Below are 17,375 nucleotides of genomic sequence, written 5' to 3'. Positions count from 1 at the left end.
ATCTGATAAACAGACAAGAAAACAGTAATAACAGGACAAACGAAACATTTTATTGTAAGCTAAAGCTATGTGACTGCTCGTCATGCTTTTTTACATTGCTATTAGTAAAATGGTGTTTAACATTTTAAAAAACATTCTTAAAAGAACAATGAAACAAAAGTGCTTCTAAACAACAAAATACAAAAATGAATCCCATCCCAGACTGGAGTTGTCCAATATATTTTACAGGGGTGGGGTATGGTGTTTAGTCTCCACCTTTGGTTTTCATCACTTTAATACAAATTTCTGAAAAATACTGACTAGCCCTTCAGATGACTAAAAATGGGAATCATGTGGCAAGACCAGCTTCTGTGTTTGCAGTCCCTTTGACAGGTGTGTGACTATTAGACAAAATGCTTTCTTCCCCACTTCCAATGGGAGAGAACCTGCACAAGTGAGAGCCACACCCCGGCATCTCTGAGCACCACACCTGCGTTAACCAGCTACAAAGAGCACCGACCTTTAATCCTCAAAGCCACTTCTCTGAAGAAAGGGTTTTTTAAGAAGTGTGTCTTATGAAGGCAAGGAAAGTCTTACAGCAAAACAAGGTTCATCACCATAGTTTCCAGAAGTAAGGTCAAGCATTTTGAAATCAAACCATCAGACTCTGAAGAATCTGCAGTGTTGAGCCAGTATGTTGTATCCACCGGAGGAGTGTGTACCTTGCCAATTATTGCTGAACTCAGGAGGTAGTTATTGACAAGGTAAGAAGTTTCCACTCTATGACAGTTAATGATTTACACAAGAAGCAGGAAAAACAGAATACACATTTCCCCATACTTTACAAGATGATTTTGTATTTGCAGGAAGTGACAGCTTAACTTCCTCATCCTGTGGAATTCTAATTACCGTAATTAAAAGAAAAGACACTGAAAGTTATAATTAAATAAGAAATTCTAAAAGAAAATAGGTGATCAATTGGTCATCTCTTAGGATGTCTGCAGATCATCCTAAGCATGAAAATTCACATAGGTCAGTAAAACAACATTCTTCAACACTAAACAGCAGCTCAAGAGAAACTAATAGTAAAACTGTCTCTAATTAGCACAATGACTGAGATAACTAGTTGCATTGACTACTTGCTTGCTACTCTTCATTCCATTTTTGATATCTGGTAGAAACCCCAACGACTTAAAGCATCACAAAAGCTTGGGGGCAGCACAGAAAAAGAATGTTTTCAGGTACAGTAGCACTGGCCCCCTCCCAAAGCTGCCACATGCAGAAGCATCACTAAAGCACTGGAGAAGCACATCCTAGGCACAGCTATGCATCATCCACGTCTTGGGCAGGAAAGCACTATGGAAATCTAGGGCACCAAGTCTCACCACAGGTGATGAAGGAAACCCTAAGGAGAACGCTGCTTTCCAGTTCAGAACAGATGTCTCAGTTCCATTTGCCAGCATATCTGACTTCAGTATTCCCAGTACAAAGTACTTAAATTTCACAAGAGGGACATGACAGCAATGCAAAGCAGTGCTAAGCCCCAGTTGTCTAGAATAGAAAAAATACTATTTATCCTACACCAGAAGGTAAGGTTAATTGAGTTATATGTATAAAAACGGTCATTTTAAAAACACTTCACAGAAAGGAACAGAAAAAACAGCAATAGTCTCTAATTAGTGCAGTGACAACACACCTTCTCAGTTCAGAGATCCTATTCTTGCTCTTATTTTAAAGTGTTATTATCACATTTGTTACCTACATAAAGTTGCAGGGCCATATTCAACAGAACTGTACCTAGCAACTGGCTTTGAGTCAGCAATACATCTCAGGGGCACAGTGCCTATTTCTGATACTCTAAAAGCTGTAAAGTCTAAGAAACTAACAGGACAGATTTATTTGTGCATAAATATCCTAGTTTAAGGCTTATCTTTAGTATTCTGTGTTGATTTTGTCTTTGCATACGCAGAGAACCTGTACAGGTTTGCTGTAGTCCACAGAAAAGTCAACATTAGCAAAGGGAGCATCATAACAGAGAAAATATTCTCTTTTTAAGGAGAAAGAGCAATCTACATACTATTATTCCAGTATGTTGAAAGACAAAAGATGTGGCTCCTGCTTAATAAAAGCAGAAAGATATATGAAGAAGGTTGTTAGAAAAACACAAGGGGTTTGGGTTGGTTTTATTTTCTCCCTCCAGTAACTGCTACACTTGAAAGTCAGTAAGACACACTGGCAGAGAGCCAGACAAGCTGCTTACTAATCATGTCAAAAAAGTGGGTCAAGTTGCTCATTCACTAGCAGTGGGCAGATTCACAGAAAATAAAAGGGAAAAAAAAAAAAAAAAGAAAAAAAGAAAGGAAAAAATCAGTCCAGAGAGCTAATGGACTCGTAGTTTTCACAAAAGTTAAAAGCACCCAAGCTGCTGTCCTGTTTATCCTGATTTGAGACATTGTTTTAGAACATAACCTGATTTTATGGAAAATACAACTGGTAAAGTTCTGTCTAAGTACTACAGCCTTGGGAAATACAGGTAATTTGTGGTTATTTGGGGTGGTTTTTTGTTTTGTTTTTTTGGGGGGGGAGGGGTTGAAAGGTTTGGTGGTTTCTTTCCGTTGTTGTGGTTGTTTTTCCCCAGGTCTGCTCTTATACACAGTTAATCCAACATATAGATGGAATCACTGAGCTGGGACTTAGTACATTTAAAATGAGGAGTAAGATGCAAGATAATGCCTTAAGCAGAACAGAATTACTCTTAGAAGACACTATTCAGAAAATAGCATAAGACAAGACATTTAAAGGAGATTTATGAACCAAACAGCACCTGGCCATGGGCTAAGAGTCCAGCAGCTGTGGGGCAAACTGATGTTGCAGAACAAAATTTTCTTTTTACTGTGTTCCAGCAATAATTTATAGGGCTGTAGTTCATCCACTAAGCAGAAAACAATCAGGCATAATGAAAGACCAAAAAGCAGCTGTACCAGTCACACAGATTCTCTTGAGCTGAACTGGTTGTACAAACTAGTGAAAGAGCTGGTCTCTTTATGTAGCAGCTGGTGATTCTGACTCCTTGTGCTGCATACTGGTACTACTTTAGGGGATGAGGACTTCTAGCTCAACATTTCAGGTACCTATCCCAGGCCAGTGAGTATGCATTTGAAATAAATAACCAGTATGTTCCTCAAAATTAAGTGGACAAAACCAGCAGTTTTGTAACAATCATTTAGGAACACTCAAAACCAGAAGCATTATCTCCAAAGTTCTCATTTGCAAAGGATCTCAAGGAATGTCTACCAGAGCTTTATGAATAAAACCAAGGCCCTTTTTTAGCTGTAGCTATTTGACAGATGCTAATACAACAGTAATATTCATGCTCAGCAATATGAAGAATATTACAAATATGGATCAAGTCAGCCAGGAATCTCCAACAACCGAGATGGTCTACTGAAGGCAGAGCTAAGGCAAAACAAGACATGAGACTTAAGAATCTGAAGTCTTTTAGCATTTCTCCAGAAAAGTGAGTCAGAGGAACCAAAGTCACGTTTCATTTACATAAGACATAGAAATTTGAGAGAGTCCTATCCTTAGAAGGCTACAAGTGGTTTGGTTAGACTATTTCAAAAGGCATAGTAGTGGAACACAATCTTCTCTTATTTGATTGCTTTTAATCTTAAGATCAGTTAAAAGCATCTCTGGTTGGAAAAAAAAAAAACAAACAAAAGAATCCCAAACATATTGCATACGTGCATCTCAAAGGTATGACAGAGTTTCTGCTACTTAGTACTCAATACCACACAGTGAGCACAGTCCTCTCAGAGTATTACTATACCTACAACTGCATCTCTCAGCTAGGGTTGGTTTTTTTTTCATATATACATATAATATATTATTTATAATCAACTTTCAGGTAAGTAGTTCAAAAAATAAGTTAAATGAAAAATTAAAACAAATTTTCTGTTAAGACCAAAAGCAAACAACACATTTTCATTAAAACAACAATAAACAATATGCATTTTCGCAGTAGCGCTAAGTTGGGAGAGGTGTAAAAAAAAACCAAACCAACCAAAAAAACAAAGAACCCAACAACCCACAAATCTGCTTTAACAAGGAACTAGTGTTCTGCCTTGCAAACATCTGTGTTTAATCTGTGTAGAATTTGTAAACAAGATGTTGGGCCTTTAGAAGTAAAGGCAAAAATGCTTTCCTTTATTATGGTATTTAAAGGCTATCATTTAAGAGTTTGTTTTTTTAATAGCTTGTCATTTATATAATAAAAACAAGTATTTGTACAAAGATGCAGTTTCTTTTTAAAAAAGCAGATCAGTTGAGTGTTTCATACTTTAATATATAAACTGAAACATATGAAAGCTATAAAAACATTAATGTGTGCCATGTATTAAACATGTAGCCTCATATTTAAATGCTTACATGTGGAGATTAAAAAAATTATCACAATGGAAATTTTACTTTCAATTATCATAAACAGACAAAAATACAGAGTAGAAACACGTCATTCCTGAAACTCAACAATTAGCATCACCTACTCTCTCAAACATCAGCTGGGCTCAAGTTGTACACTGTAAGCATAAGCTAACATTCTACCAATGGAAGCGTTACAAAATGCATTAAGAGAAAATACTGCCACTAATGAGTATCTCAGTCTATTCTTTTATTTAGTAGTTTTTCTTTTAAAAGGCAGTTTGAATTGGTTTTATAAGGTTGGGGTTTTTTGCTGTTCTGCTATCAAAGGTCTTCTTTAAACCTATCCTGTGAACAACTCCGTCACATTACAACAAAGCAAAAAGACAAATAATAACAGACCAGCTACTTTTAACATTTTAATAATCATAAGTCCCCAATGCTGTTCTTCCACTCTGCACAGGGAAATTGTTTTATTTGGCACATTAAGGATAAAAAAGTCAAAAAAAATGAACTGCAGTTTACAAACCTCAAATTGAACATCATTGTTCCAAGTCCATTGTTCATCAATGTCATGGCAAAATTAAAAACAAAAAAAACCACACGCACAACATAGGGAAAGGTTCTCCAATGATCAATATCATCAGAGCCTTGTAGCAGAAACAATATACATATATTAATGTTCAAACCAGGATCAGATTGCTAGCAATCTTACTTCTCTCAAGTCCTGTTGTGCTCTTACTTACAGTGTGTAAATCCTCACTAAATGGCAAGGAGGCTTTGATGAACACATTTCATATTGTATAATTTTCTCTTAATCTCAAGTTTTAATGCAGATACTTAAATATCTGTAAAGTCCTGTAAACTCTGGCTGCTTCCCAGTTGTCTGCACCAACTGCTCCCCAGGCAGGAGTGTTTCACTTCAAGTAGTGTCTCACACTGTGGTATCTCCAAAGTCCTTGTTCCAGCGGATGTACGCCTCCAGGGTCTGAGGGCTCAAACTGCGCTTGATCTTCTTCAGAGACTCCATGAAATCTGACAGCTTGATGTTTCTCATCTAAAAGGAAAATGAAAGACATCAGGGTCACAAGTGGTTTATGTACTTTGGTTTATTCAGGAAGTACTTGAGTATTCACTTTTAACAAAACATATTCTATGAGTGCTGCATCTTAATGTAAGAATGAATTTTTTTTGCAGAGTAAACATTCACTGCAACGACCCCCCAAGAATGTGGTAGAGTCTCCATTGCTGGAGGTTTTGAAAGTATGAGTGGGCAGGGTGCTAAATAATCTCATCTAAGTTCCCCTTCTCACAAAAGGACGGATCAGGTGATCTTTCAAGGTCCCTTCCAAACCAGAGTGTTCTATTATTCTATGACCTGATGCAAGAATCTTGTAATTTAAGACTACCAGTAGGTACCATTTTAATAAAATAACTTGGCAATAGTAAGATCTGCCTTGTTACTTAACAGCTCATTAGACTGTGTCATTTCTTCCTGTTTCAGTAGGTGGTGTGAGCTGGTACATATGAGGACATCACAACAAATTATCACAGATGCTGTTATCCTCCTGCAGCAAATCCTTCCAGTTTATATCTTTGGCCATGACCTCAAGCTAAACACAAAAAGCAACTGAGAAATGAAGCTTTGCTTCATTTTCTCCTGTGTAACCGTGCTTTGCACACACCTGAACAGAAACTTCTGAACTTCTGTACACACAACCGATCGCTTCCTTTTTTTTCCATATTTACAGTACAGTTGCAGTTTGTGGTCAGGAGCTTAATCTTTCTCTTCATGATGGCACATGTCAATGAATGCAAGTATTATACATACACATGCACAAATCTGTTTTAGGTTCTCCCCAAGTTAACCTCCTTTGTGTAAAGATGGGGTGGAGGGGGTAGAAGTAATTTCACATAATACTTCTGGGAATGTTCTTGGGAAGTAACACTGAGTAAATAATAGCCAGGGCTCTGACATCATCAGCTAGGTAACAAATACTGCAGTTCAGTGTGAAGGAAAAGACAGGACAGTCAGATGAAATTAAGAACAGACTTACTAACAGAAAAAGAAGTGCTCTGAAGCCTGAAAGCCAACAAACTACCCATGAACCTCTGACATCTGAGGACAGATCTTCTCAATCTCTATTTCTACAGAATTTTCTTTAAGGATGCAGCTATTAAAAAGGATGATACCCCCCAAAATTATCCTATCTTGTATGATACTACACATAAAAAAGGGACTTAAATAGTTTCTAGTGAGAAAACCTTCTATTGAAAGGGGAATATACAGCTGCTAAAACAGCTTACCTCACTGGCAGACATGTTCTTCACCTGTTCTGGTTTTAATTCTGTAAAAATAAAAATAGATGGGTGAGTTTAATAAGAAAACTTTCATCACTTCTGACAAAAAAACATGCTAAAAGCACTTATATTCTGGAAAAAACTCCTGCAGCTAAAAATTATACCTTTCTGCCTCAACACAGTCTCCTATAAAGAAAGGTACATGGTGGTTTTGCCTCCTCCTTCCCCATTTATCAGCTCCTTAACCAGGCTGCTCCCACACTCAGTTACTGCAGGTGCAGCACAAAGTGATAGCAGAATTATTCCTTCTTCCTAAAGTATGGAAAACACACAAGCCAACAGAGCTACCTCCCCCATATTAATTGTGGTATCCACAGCCTCCCTACTGCATTTCAGGAAACAGAAGGTACAGTCAGCCAAGAACACTGAAACAAAATCAGGCAGGGCACATCAGAGTGCTTCTTGCCCTATGCTGCACCCATGGGATCTGAACATTCTTGCATCATTCACCAATTTTTTTTTCCTTGGAACTTGCAATAATCTCATTATATCAACACGTAACAGCAAACATTTTGCTAGGAGAGTACAAGAAAAAACCTAGACAGGATTGGCAAGGATAATATCACAAAACATTTTCCAAAATGTACTGTTTTATATGGAAAACAAGTGAAGGAGCAAGTGAAAGAAATGTGTTGCACAATGTTACAGGGTCTCTTGAAATGGACTTGCGTGTGAAGTGAGCTGTCAGCAAAGTAAAGCCTGCATACCTAAATGCATACATTATTAATTCCACCACTCTAAATAAATATATTCAATGCTTAGGAGACATGATGTCTCTTATGAGAGCCATTTAATGCAGTTCTGTTTCCCAGTTATTATGCAGGATTGTGAAAGATGTGCTTTACCAATTCAGCAGCTGAAAGAAAATGTATAAAAACATTACATTCCAATAGCTGCTTTCAAAAGAGAGAGTGCACTGGCAAAAATGCATGCTACAGGATTTAAAAAAAAATAAACACACCCACAAAACGTGAACAGACCTCTCCTCCCCGTAAATAATGTAAGAGAGTTGCAACAATTTTTATTTACACATAATAGGCTGATATTACAGAACACTTCTGCTCTGCCTGCCTTTAGTACCTTTCTGTAAAGTAGGACAATATGTCTACAAACAGAAAACTAACACCAAACCTTCACAATCTTTTCTACACAAAAATCCTGCTACTGATCTCCACTAAACCAGATCAGTTCCCTCAGATGTGGCTACTGGACACATAATTAGCTAGTTAAAGAGAACAAAGAGAAGAGGTGTTGGAAAAAAGTATTCACATTAAAACTGGGTTTTTCCTAGCTGAACATGTCAGAGAAAGAACAAATATAAGCAAAACTCTAGATCATTCACAGTTGTCATCTGGATCACAATTCACCATTAAGAGTTAAAAATATAAAAAGCTCTGCCATTCAAACTGTATCTAGAAAAATCCCATAAAATAGCTTGTTTCAGTTTTCTTTCCCTTAGACTTCAAAGACATTTGACTCTTTTATAAAGGCAAGTAATGCAAGTAGCAATTGCTATTCAAGTAGTAATTTAGCTACAACAGAACTGACACCAGCCTCAGAAAGACACTAGTTAAAAACCCTACAAATCAGCAAGAAACACTTCACACTGCTTTTCTCCTATGACACAAAAACTTTGTTTCACATGCTGAGATGCTGAAGGGTTTTGTGTAAGTAAATCTTATAAAGATGCTATTATGACAAACAGACTAAAATCCAATGAAAAAGTTAAATTTCAGAGGTTTGAGAATTATAAAGATGCAAGAAAATGTAACTCTAATGTCAAAACCTCAATAAAAATCTCTGCAGCTTACCTCGAATGGGGCCAAGTGCTGCATCCTTCGCTAATGCAGTGAGGTCACTTCCAGAGTATCCATCGGTCATTCTTTGGCAAAGGAAAAAGTGGGGTCAAGGAGGAAGCAAAAAAACCAAAAAGCTGCTTCAAATCAATTTAATTGCAGATAATCAAAGTGTTAGTTAATCAGAAGAAGTATTACTTTGATGTTATTTTTCAAGTTTAAAAAATCAGAAGTGTGTTCAGTATAAGCGATCTTTCACAGATTAAAGTACAGATATTCAAGTCCCAAATAACATTCTAGAAAAAAAAAAGGCAGCACCTAGGATTTGTAGATGAAAACTGATTCCAATCACATTTACTATTTCTGTAGGAGAATTCTGTACCAGTAGTTTATCAACATTTGTCAATTACTGTAAAACCAAAACTTCAATTGTCCTGTACACTCTGTCAGAGCTGTTCCAGAATTAGACTTAATATCCAAGTTAACCACTGAAACACTCTGGAGAATAGAGGCCTCCACTGAACCAGGAAGCCAAATACCAAATGCCAGCATAAGTGAAAATCAGTAGTTCAGGTTACCTAAAGGAAAATTTAAAAACAAAACCAGCACCCTTGTAAGAACTGTGGCTAGCTGCAGCAACATGAGCTTAGTCTTCTGGAGATCATAAAGTCTGTTACAGCTCGTAGAAAAAGTTGCAGAGGGGCAAAGGAACACAAAATCATAATGGAAGTTAAATACTTCTCTCTTTCAAAACAAAGAAAGACGGAAAAAGAAGCAGGCAGGATGCTCAACTTTTACATTTCCTCTAAACCCTTTAAAAAAGGCTGCTCAAGTTGCATTTGTAATTTGGTTCTTACATTTGCAGTTAGAGTACAGGACACTGACTGTGTTTTTCCTCCATTTAGCTATTATGCAGCCTAAACATGGTCTAAGCTAACAACCTTCAAGCACAGAGGGAATATATTCAGTTGATGACACATCAACTTCTGCAGCATTACTAAGAGGCTGACTAAATGCTACATCCAAGACTGTACTAACCTCTGTTGTCCTACCACAAGGAGAAACAGACTGAAGTACATCCACCTGTCCATCTTTGCTATCTCACAGAATGTCTTCACTCCTTCCTGCCCTACCTGCTTTTTAGTCCAATCTCCTTCACACAAATTATTAGATTTAGGTGACTAACAGCAGTACTGTGTCAATCTCAAAGATGAAGAACATGAAACAACTCTATTTCATAAGAGGAGGGAAAAATTAACCCACATTTTCCCAATCAAATTTGAAAGTGAAAAGAACCTAAAATTATCCAGTGCTAGCAAGGCACCAGCAAAGAGAACTTGCCTTTTATTTGAAATGAATGCCAAGTGTAAAACTGGTGCTATCTTTTTGCATCAGGGAGGAGAGCTGGACTCCTTGAGGGAAGGGTGGAAAGAAGCATCCTCCTCCTCAAAGGAAAGAGCTGATGAGCATGTTTCAACAACAGAAACCTGACTGGGTGTATCTTATATATGCATATATAAAACCACTTTCATACAGCCTGACAGGGAACCATCTTCCCCAAATAAATGAATTAATGTTCTTTCTGTTGGATGATTTACATGAGTTACATTTTGAATGAATTAAACAGTCTGAATGAATGCAGTAGAGGAACATATTTATTTAGTATGGTTACAAAATACTTACCTAGCTAGTTGAGCCAACTCTTTCTGGGTTAATGGACTTCCTTGCTTGCTTAGAAGATTTTTAAGCAAAATCAATCTTGTCTGAAAAGAAGATAAAATTATCAGATGCAAAACTCGTTTTCACGGAACACTTAAAATTGTGTTGCAAGAACAGAACTACGCTTTTGTCAGTTTTGCTTTTGTGCTTCACCAGTTTAAACTTGCCCATAGTGCTTGTGCAATTAGACTGTGCAGTATCATTCCTTCAGGAGCAGAGATAAGGACTAGGTAAAATCAAGACCAAGAGCCTAACTATTAGTATCAAGAAGAATTAGAATCTTCATCAAAATTCCTGATCTCCTGTTGAACTGACAAACATTAGGAAAATTACTTCTGTCTTTAGCAATAAAACACTCCTTCAGCCAAACAAACATGCTCCTCTAAGTCCTACTTCAGACTTGCCCACGTCTGCCAGTCTGTCAGCAACACCTCACTAGTCAAGAAGTACTGAGCAGCTACCACCATATTTGCTACTAGTATGAGTGAAAAAACCCCACAAATCTTAAAATACTTCTCAGAATTAATGCACTGTGTATATGGTCAAGGTGAGCCAGAAATTAGTTCACAGAACTGTAACCATCCACAAGGGCAGGTTAAGAACTGCCTAGAAGTGTCTTAAAAATTTGAGTAGAAAACAATACTTACCTCCTCGTTTGGTAAAGACACATATACCCGTTTGGTGAAGCGTCTGAAAAAAACCCAAACATGTATACATTGTTCACACTATTATGTAACTATTTATCTCATACAAATCTAACATTTGGTTTGGTTAAGTGACAAAATTTCACTTTCAGCATCAAATTCTAGGAAGCAGAACTGGAGATTTTGAAAAAACCAACAACAACCAAACAAAAAATATGTAGAAACTACTGGTGCCACCTTACTCTTATCTGAATTTATAAGACTCCTCCCAGAGGGGAAACATTCTAAAGGCAGAAATACCACTGACTACCAGCAACGAAATGAAGCCTCTCTTAATTTTTACACAAAAAAAGTCTTTGGAATAATTTCTTCAGGCAGTGCTGACATATCTATTTTCCTCAATCAAGAATGAAAAGAGAATAAAGTATGAGTACCTTTAACAAAAAAAGCCCTAAGGCAAATCTACAGCAAATCTGTAATTGCATGGGATGTCAGAAGACAATATTCACAGAGAAGAAATACTAGATTTCTGGTCAATCTGGAATACGGATCAAATTTTCTCCTTTATTTTGCCATTAAGATCCAAATAACAAAAAAGTAAAATATTAAATTAATTTAAAAACCACTGACGTGACCTCAACAGGTACTACTGTTTCAGACTATTCCAAGACCACCGTGATTGTGCAGATGCATCTCAAAAGAAAAGAGCCCCTCTTTGAGAGGTTAAATAATTTAGCCTTGCTGAACAGCTTTTACATATTACAAAACTTCACTGAGACACTAGGCAAAACCTGTTCTTCATAATGAGTATCACCTTACTGTATATTCTGAAAAAGATGTTTTGATACCTGAGAACAGCATCATCAAGCTCCTGAGGCCTGTTTGTTGCTCCCATCACAAGTATTCTGTCCTCTCCAGAAGACTGCACCTATATAATGTGGGAAGGCAAGCCAGCTCAGTTTACACACTCTATATTAGGCAGAAATACAACAAAACCAGTTAGAGACTTGCCATGGATTCAGCACATTGATGGGATCTTTATATATATATATATACATATACACACATATGTATGTATGTATGTATATGTTTTGGGTTTTTTCCCATTAAAGTAGGTTTAAAATATTCCTTAGATAATTGTAAAGTCAAACCAGGAAAAGGTAAAAAAAACCCAAAAAACCAACAAAACCAAAATAAAAAAAAGGCTTTCTGAAAAAATCTGAGACCATAAAGCTATAAAAGGCACTCATAAGTTTAGTTACCAGGAGATAATTATGTTGAAAAAAAAGAGAGACATTCTGCTGTTCTGGAGTTTTTACACCAAACATTGTTTTGAAGCCGATAGGGTGAGAATCAAAACTTTAAACTGAAGTATAGCCAGAACCACAAAATCAGAACAGAGATCCATCTAACACAGGTCTCACACAAATCCAGTAATCAAAACAGGCCATAAAATAACCATAATAGCAGAAAGGCACAGCAAATTCCTTCCCAATTCACTCATTTTATACCCCAGAATATGGAGACTTACACCTTCCAAACTTTAGAGGAAACTTTATAGATTTATGTTCACTGCTACCATACCATGTTCAAAAGGTTCACCAAAAATACTCTATGACATAGATACACTTCAAATATTAAGTCAGCAGACTTTACATTATGCTTATTTTTCTCTTTTCATTTTAAGGGAAAACTCTGCATGTGTGTGTAAATAATCTTTGCATATTGCTCTCACATTGCATCACTTGTCCTGATTCATCCATTTTGGATTTTTTCCCAACCTTGCTGCCTCTCCATGTTGTTACCTGCTCCTCCTGTACCTCATTACTATTGCTTCACCACTGCAGCAATATTCCATTGTGCTAATGGAACACAAACTAAAATTATTCACTACAAGAACAGTGCTGTAACAGAAAAATACTCTGATATCATTTGTGTCTGTGTCCCACTATGAAATCCAGTTCCTCTTCCTGGGTATTGCATTCATGCCATTAAATACTTCTTACTGAATTCTGTCTTCTCTAGCTTAGGATACCAAAAAAAAAGTTATATAAAGTTGTAACAAAAGGTGTACTAACACAGAAATTAATCCTTCTGATGTGTCAGAACTGTGTATACGTGAGATATATATGTGTATATATATATGTTTTTATACATGTGTATATATGTTTATATAATACCTGAACTGGTCTCTTGGAAATCCTCTCACCCCTTGACAGTACACGTTTGTGACACACATTCCTTTGAAAGCAAAAACTATTTAAATGGCTTTTAATCTTGTTTTGCTCTGCCAGAATAAAAAGAAGTGACTCATGAAGCCATACAATTGCAAACATGGATTCAGCTCTCTGTGACCCTCAAATGTCCCTCTTGCCCTGTAAGAACAGCTGTCCTCACAGCTCCTTTGCTACTGCCATCTGTTATCCTTTCTTCTCTGTCCATAATCTTCCAAGACATTATTACAGCTCATCTCCAGATCACTACCTTTCAGTCCATCAGTGCATATTCCAGAATATCACAGTAAGCAGGTAGAAAATTAAAAACAACCAAAAAAATCTGTTTAAGCTGTTTTATGGTGGGGTGGGAGGGAGGCTGACCTAAGCCTCAGCAGCCAAACCCTTTGTAATTCACCTATAGGTTTTACTGGCACCCATCACAATTACCCAATTTAGCTAAATCAAACAATACCAAAATTAAATACTTACACCATCAAATTCTATTAAAAACTCTGTTTTTAGACGCCTGCTAGCATCATGTTCACCTTCTCGTCTCTCACACAAAAGGCTATCAACTTCATCTAAAAAACAAAAATACATCTTAACTAAGCATACAACATCAAAGTTTTTGTATTTGACTAAGTTCCTTTGCTAATATAAAGCTCCTTTAAGGAAGACCAGATCTTCATTCTTTAGGAGACAGACAGATCTTAGGAAAGTTTTAAAACCTGCGTGATGTGTTGGCCTTTGAACAGGTAATACCAAGCACAAATGAGAGGGGGGGAATAAAAATATCTTTCTGATGATAAACTACTACTCAGGACAAGCAAAATATATTTTCATGTTTGAAGTTTAATGGACTCAATCTGTAAAGGCAGTACTTTTCTTTTAGAGGGCACCGCTTCCCACTATTACCACCAACTAAATAACATAACAGCAATCTAACATGCTTTATATGAACCAGTGATTGCCCAGCAGGTGATATCTGAGACAGCTGTCCTGAGCTGCAGAATTACCCAAAAGAAGTTTACCCAACTATTCCAATAGTTAAATACTTACTAATCTTTGGTAAGTAAGATTATTTAAGAAAGTAAATAGAAGTTAAAATTTAAGGTCTTACCAATAAAAATTATAGAAGGTTGAAGTTCTCTCGCTACTGCAAATAGAGCACGCACCAGTTTCTCCCCTTCACCCACCTAAAATAACAATAAACTGGTTTTTAGGGGGTTAAAAATTTTTACTACAAGACAGCTAACAGAAGGACCTACAGAAAATCTTGCTACTAACCTACACTCAGTCCATTTATACATATTCAGATTATCACTGGTTCAGTACATACAATGGAACTGTTTACATCTTAAAAGAAACACTACAACTTCTCTTATGATCACAACTGAGTTAACTGTCAACAGATTTTCGTGCCTAAATTACCAGAGTGAAAAAGAGCTGGGACCAAACTAATTCACTTTTTAAGGATGGAAAATCCCACAACGACTCATCTGCATTACTGCCATTGCCAAGCTGAAAAAACTTTTGACACTGCTTTATCACAAGCACAAACCAAAATTTTTTTACTTCACTAGTCACTTTAAAAAATATGTTCATTATAGGCTAACAGTTCACCAAGGACTCATCGGAAGTCTCTGGGTTTCTTAAGCCTAATTAAAGCATGAGTGTTTTCAAATCAATATATTTTACAGCCACTACTTACGTATTTTGAAGTCAGACTCGCTGCACTGATGCTGAAGAAAGTAGCATTTGATTCTGCAGCAACTGCTTTGGCCTAGGAAAGGAGGGGAAAAAAAAACACTTTTAAAAGCTATCATATTGAAGACAGTTCTCTGCATCTGCAGTGACCACTCATGGCCTGATGGACAGTTTTGAAAACCACTATTTCTTCAAAGGGAGCACCTTGTAAATGGAACACAAAACTTCTGTCCAGATCACTTATAAATGAGAATGGCTATGCAGTCAAACCAACAGAGAAATTTCCAGACTCCCATAGACTTTTCCAATCCCCTTAGCTCCATAGCCAACTACAATTAGCTATGGAAGAATAAAAGCCTCCAGTTCCTTTCAATTTATCCTGAATAGAGATCTAAGCCAGTTTTTACTAATTTAGGGTGGCAATTTAAGGCATCGGTTGGATCAAATCACATAAAAAAATATGGTGTTTTTTCTCCTTCTCTATATATGCAAAAGCTGTTTTCAGAGGAAAGCTAGGGAAAATAATCAATTGGAATGCTCATTCTCCTTTAACAGTTTCACCATATTCAAGAAATTATGATTCCCTGCTTATAGAATCTAATTTTAGTGATTAGCAATTATGTTCCAGTATGTCAAACATAACAGATGAGCCTACACGAGCTGCTCTACATTGACACTCCTGCACTTGAGAGCTGCTCCAGCTCCAGTGTCAGCAGGAGTGCAGCTGCAGCCACACCACGTGATCAGGACGATGTGCCCGGCTCAGCCGCATCAGGACACTCGATGCTCCCTGCCTGATGCACAGCCATGGAGCTCCAGCTCCCTGCAGCTAGCACAGCAGGCTGAGGAAAAAAGCTCTGGCTAGGCACTTCCACAGCTCTTACGCTCTTTGCACAGCAGTGTGCAAGTGAGACAATCCCCTTTTTTTGCTACTGTGCTCCCTTCTCATTTCCAAAATGTACTTCTGGTATGTTTCAGCAGAGAGCAGATAACTTCTGATCAATCACTGCTATACAAAACAATGAACCCACTTCCTTTTGCTCTCTCTGAAAATGAAACCTGGACTTGCTGGTTTAAAATATTACTTGTCATAATGAAAATAATTAAAGAGAGAACAGTTTAGCGACTCCCTCTGTAAAGTCCACGGTTAAGAACAATTTTGCCCTTTTATGTATGAAATGACACCATAATATATATTCTGTAAGAATGTACAGTTTACTAGTCCAAGCCCCAAACTGAAAGTCATCCCTTGTGGTTACATTTTAAGCCCACCAACTCATGCAGGAAGTGATTTTCTCACCAACATTGTCTTCCCATTTCCTGGTGGGCCAAACAGCAATAAACCACGTGCAGGAGCTCTCAGACCTGTAAATAACTGAAAAGGACATCATCATAAGTTATCATCAAAGACTTGAATATAATGTTACTTTACCTTTGCAAGAAAATGGTTTAAGACTGAGGACACTGGCTAGTACTGATAGCAACAGCAGCAGTGAGTGCCACAACAGTGCAGGCTTTGAGAGAACCACACTCTGCTACTAACTTGACCTAATGCACACCACTATTGTTTCCCAAGCAGCAGCTAAATTACGTTGTAATTGTTCTGTGCCTGGATGCACTGTGCAAGCAGTTTAAAACACTTTCCACAAGACAGACTAGCCCATCAAGTTTAAAGCATCAATTCCAGTTAAAAAGGGACTAATGAAGGTGTACAGTAAGAGAGTTAGTGTTCTTACTAATTCCATATGGAAGAGCTCCTTAATCTTTCCTTATTAAATGAAACTTGAGAAGACAAGCTTTCAACAAAATTACTTAAAATATTACTTAACAACCACCTACTCTCTCTATGCTACTGACAGTCATCTCTCTCACTTTGCACTAGATTCATCTTCCCTACTCTATAAAATTGTTCCCACCACACCTAGTGCAAGCAAGTCTACAAATTCTCACAGAATACATAACTTCCAGTTATTACTCTTGCCTATTTTCTCTAGCACTTTGTCTTTACCCCTTCCCTCAAAAGTTTCAGAGTTTCTCTTTTGGTCTCATACTCACCCCTCCCTTCCAGCTTCCAATAATTCCAATAAACAAGCAAAAGCAATAGGAGGGTATTTCATATACATCCCATCTGTAAACAGCTCTGTCTGCAGGCATTTCTTTCCACAATATCCATGACTACAAATAGCTCCATTTCTAGTGTTATATTTCTGATCTGACTGACCAACATGTGTTTTCTCTTATCATTTCATCATCCACAGCATTTTGTTTGTGCTTGACTCTGATCCCTAAAAGTAGTTACCCAGCTATTCACTAAGTGAACACTCCATGGCTTACCACCATGTACATTTTTTGTCTGACTTCTTTTGTTTGAAATAATTCTTGGGAAGTTCCACCATTTTCACACAGCCCAGATCAGATCTGTAACTTTTTCTCACCTTGACCATTACCTACAGTTCAGCTGCACTGACATTTATTACTGAGAGACACAAAGCTTTTCAAGTTTTTGTTAACAAGGTAATTATCCTTAACATGGT

At 37.2% G+C, this 17,375-nt stretch overlaps 1 protein-coding gene across 4 annotated transcripts in view; it reads right to left on the bottom strand.

Annotated features, from left to right (window-relative positions):
- Positions 1-4,164: 4,164 nt before the first annotated feature.
- Positions 4,165-17,375, bottom strand: part of SPAST (spastin) — a 34,289-nt gene continuing 21,078 nt past the window's right edge. For all 4 annotated transcript variants that reach the window (XM_058801032.1, XM_058801034.1, XM_058801033.1 and 1 more), the window contains 10 exons: positions 16,142-16,216; positions 14,846-14,917; positions 14,255-14,330; positions 13,624-13,715; positions 11,767-11,846; positions 10,922-10,964; positions 10,239-10,318; positions 8,571-8,641; positions 6,706-6,746; positions 4,165-5,455 (listed from right to left, as the gene is read on the bottom strand). In XM_058801032.1, the coding sequence (XP_058657015.1) occupies positions 5,333-5,455; positions 6,706-6,746; positions 8,571-8,641; positions 10,239-10,318; positions 10,922-10,964; positions 11,767-11,846; positions 13,624-13,715; positions 14,255-14,330; positions 14,846-14,917; positions 16,142-16,216 (753 nt within the window). In that variant the 3' untranslated portion in view covers positions 4,165-5,332. The remainder of the gene's footprint in view (positions 5,456-6,705; positions 6,747-8,570; positions 8,642-10,238; positions 10,319-10,921; positions 10,965-11,766; positions 11,847-13,623; positions 13,716-14,254; positions 14,331-14,845; positions 14,918-16,141; positions 16,217-17,375) is intronic.

The sequence above is a fragment of the Ammospiza caudacuta genome, chromosome 3, assembly GCF_027887145.1.
Source record: "Ammospiza caudacuta isolate bAmmCau1 chromosome 3, bAmmCau1.pri, whole genome shotgun sequence".
Lineage (NCBI taxonomy): Eukaryota > Metazoa > Chordata > Aves > Passeriformes > Passerellidae > Ammospiza > Ammospiza caudacuta.
The sequence above is the reverse complement of the archived record's forward strand: the minus strand, read 5'-3'. Positions and strand labels throughout refer to the sequence as shown.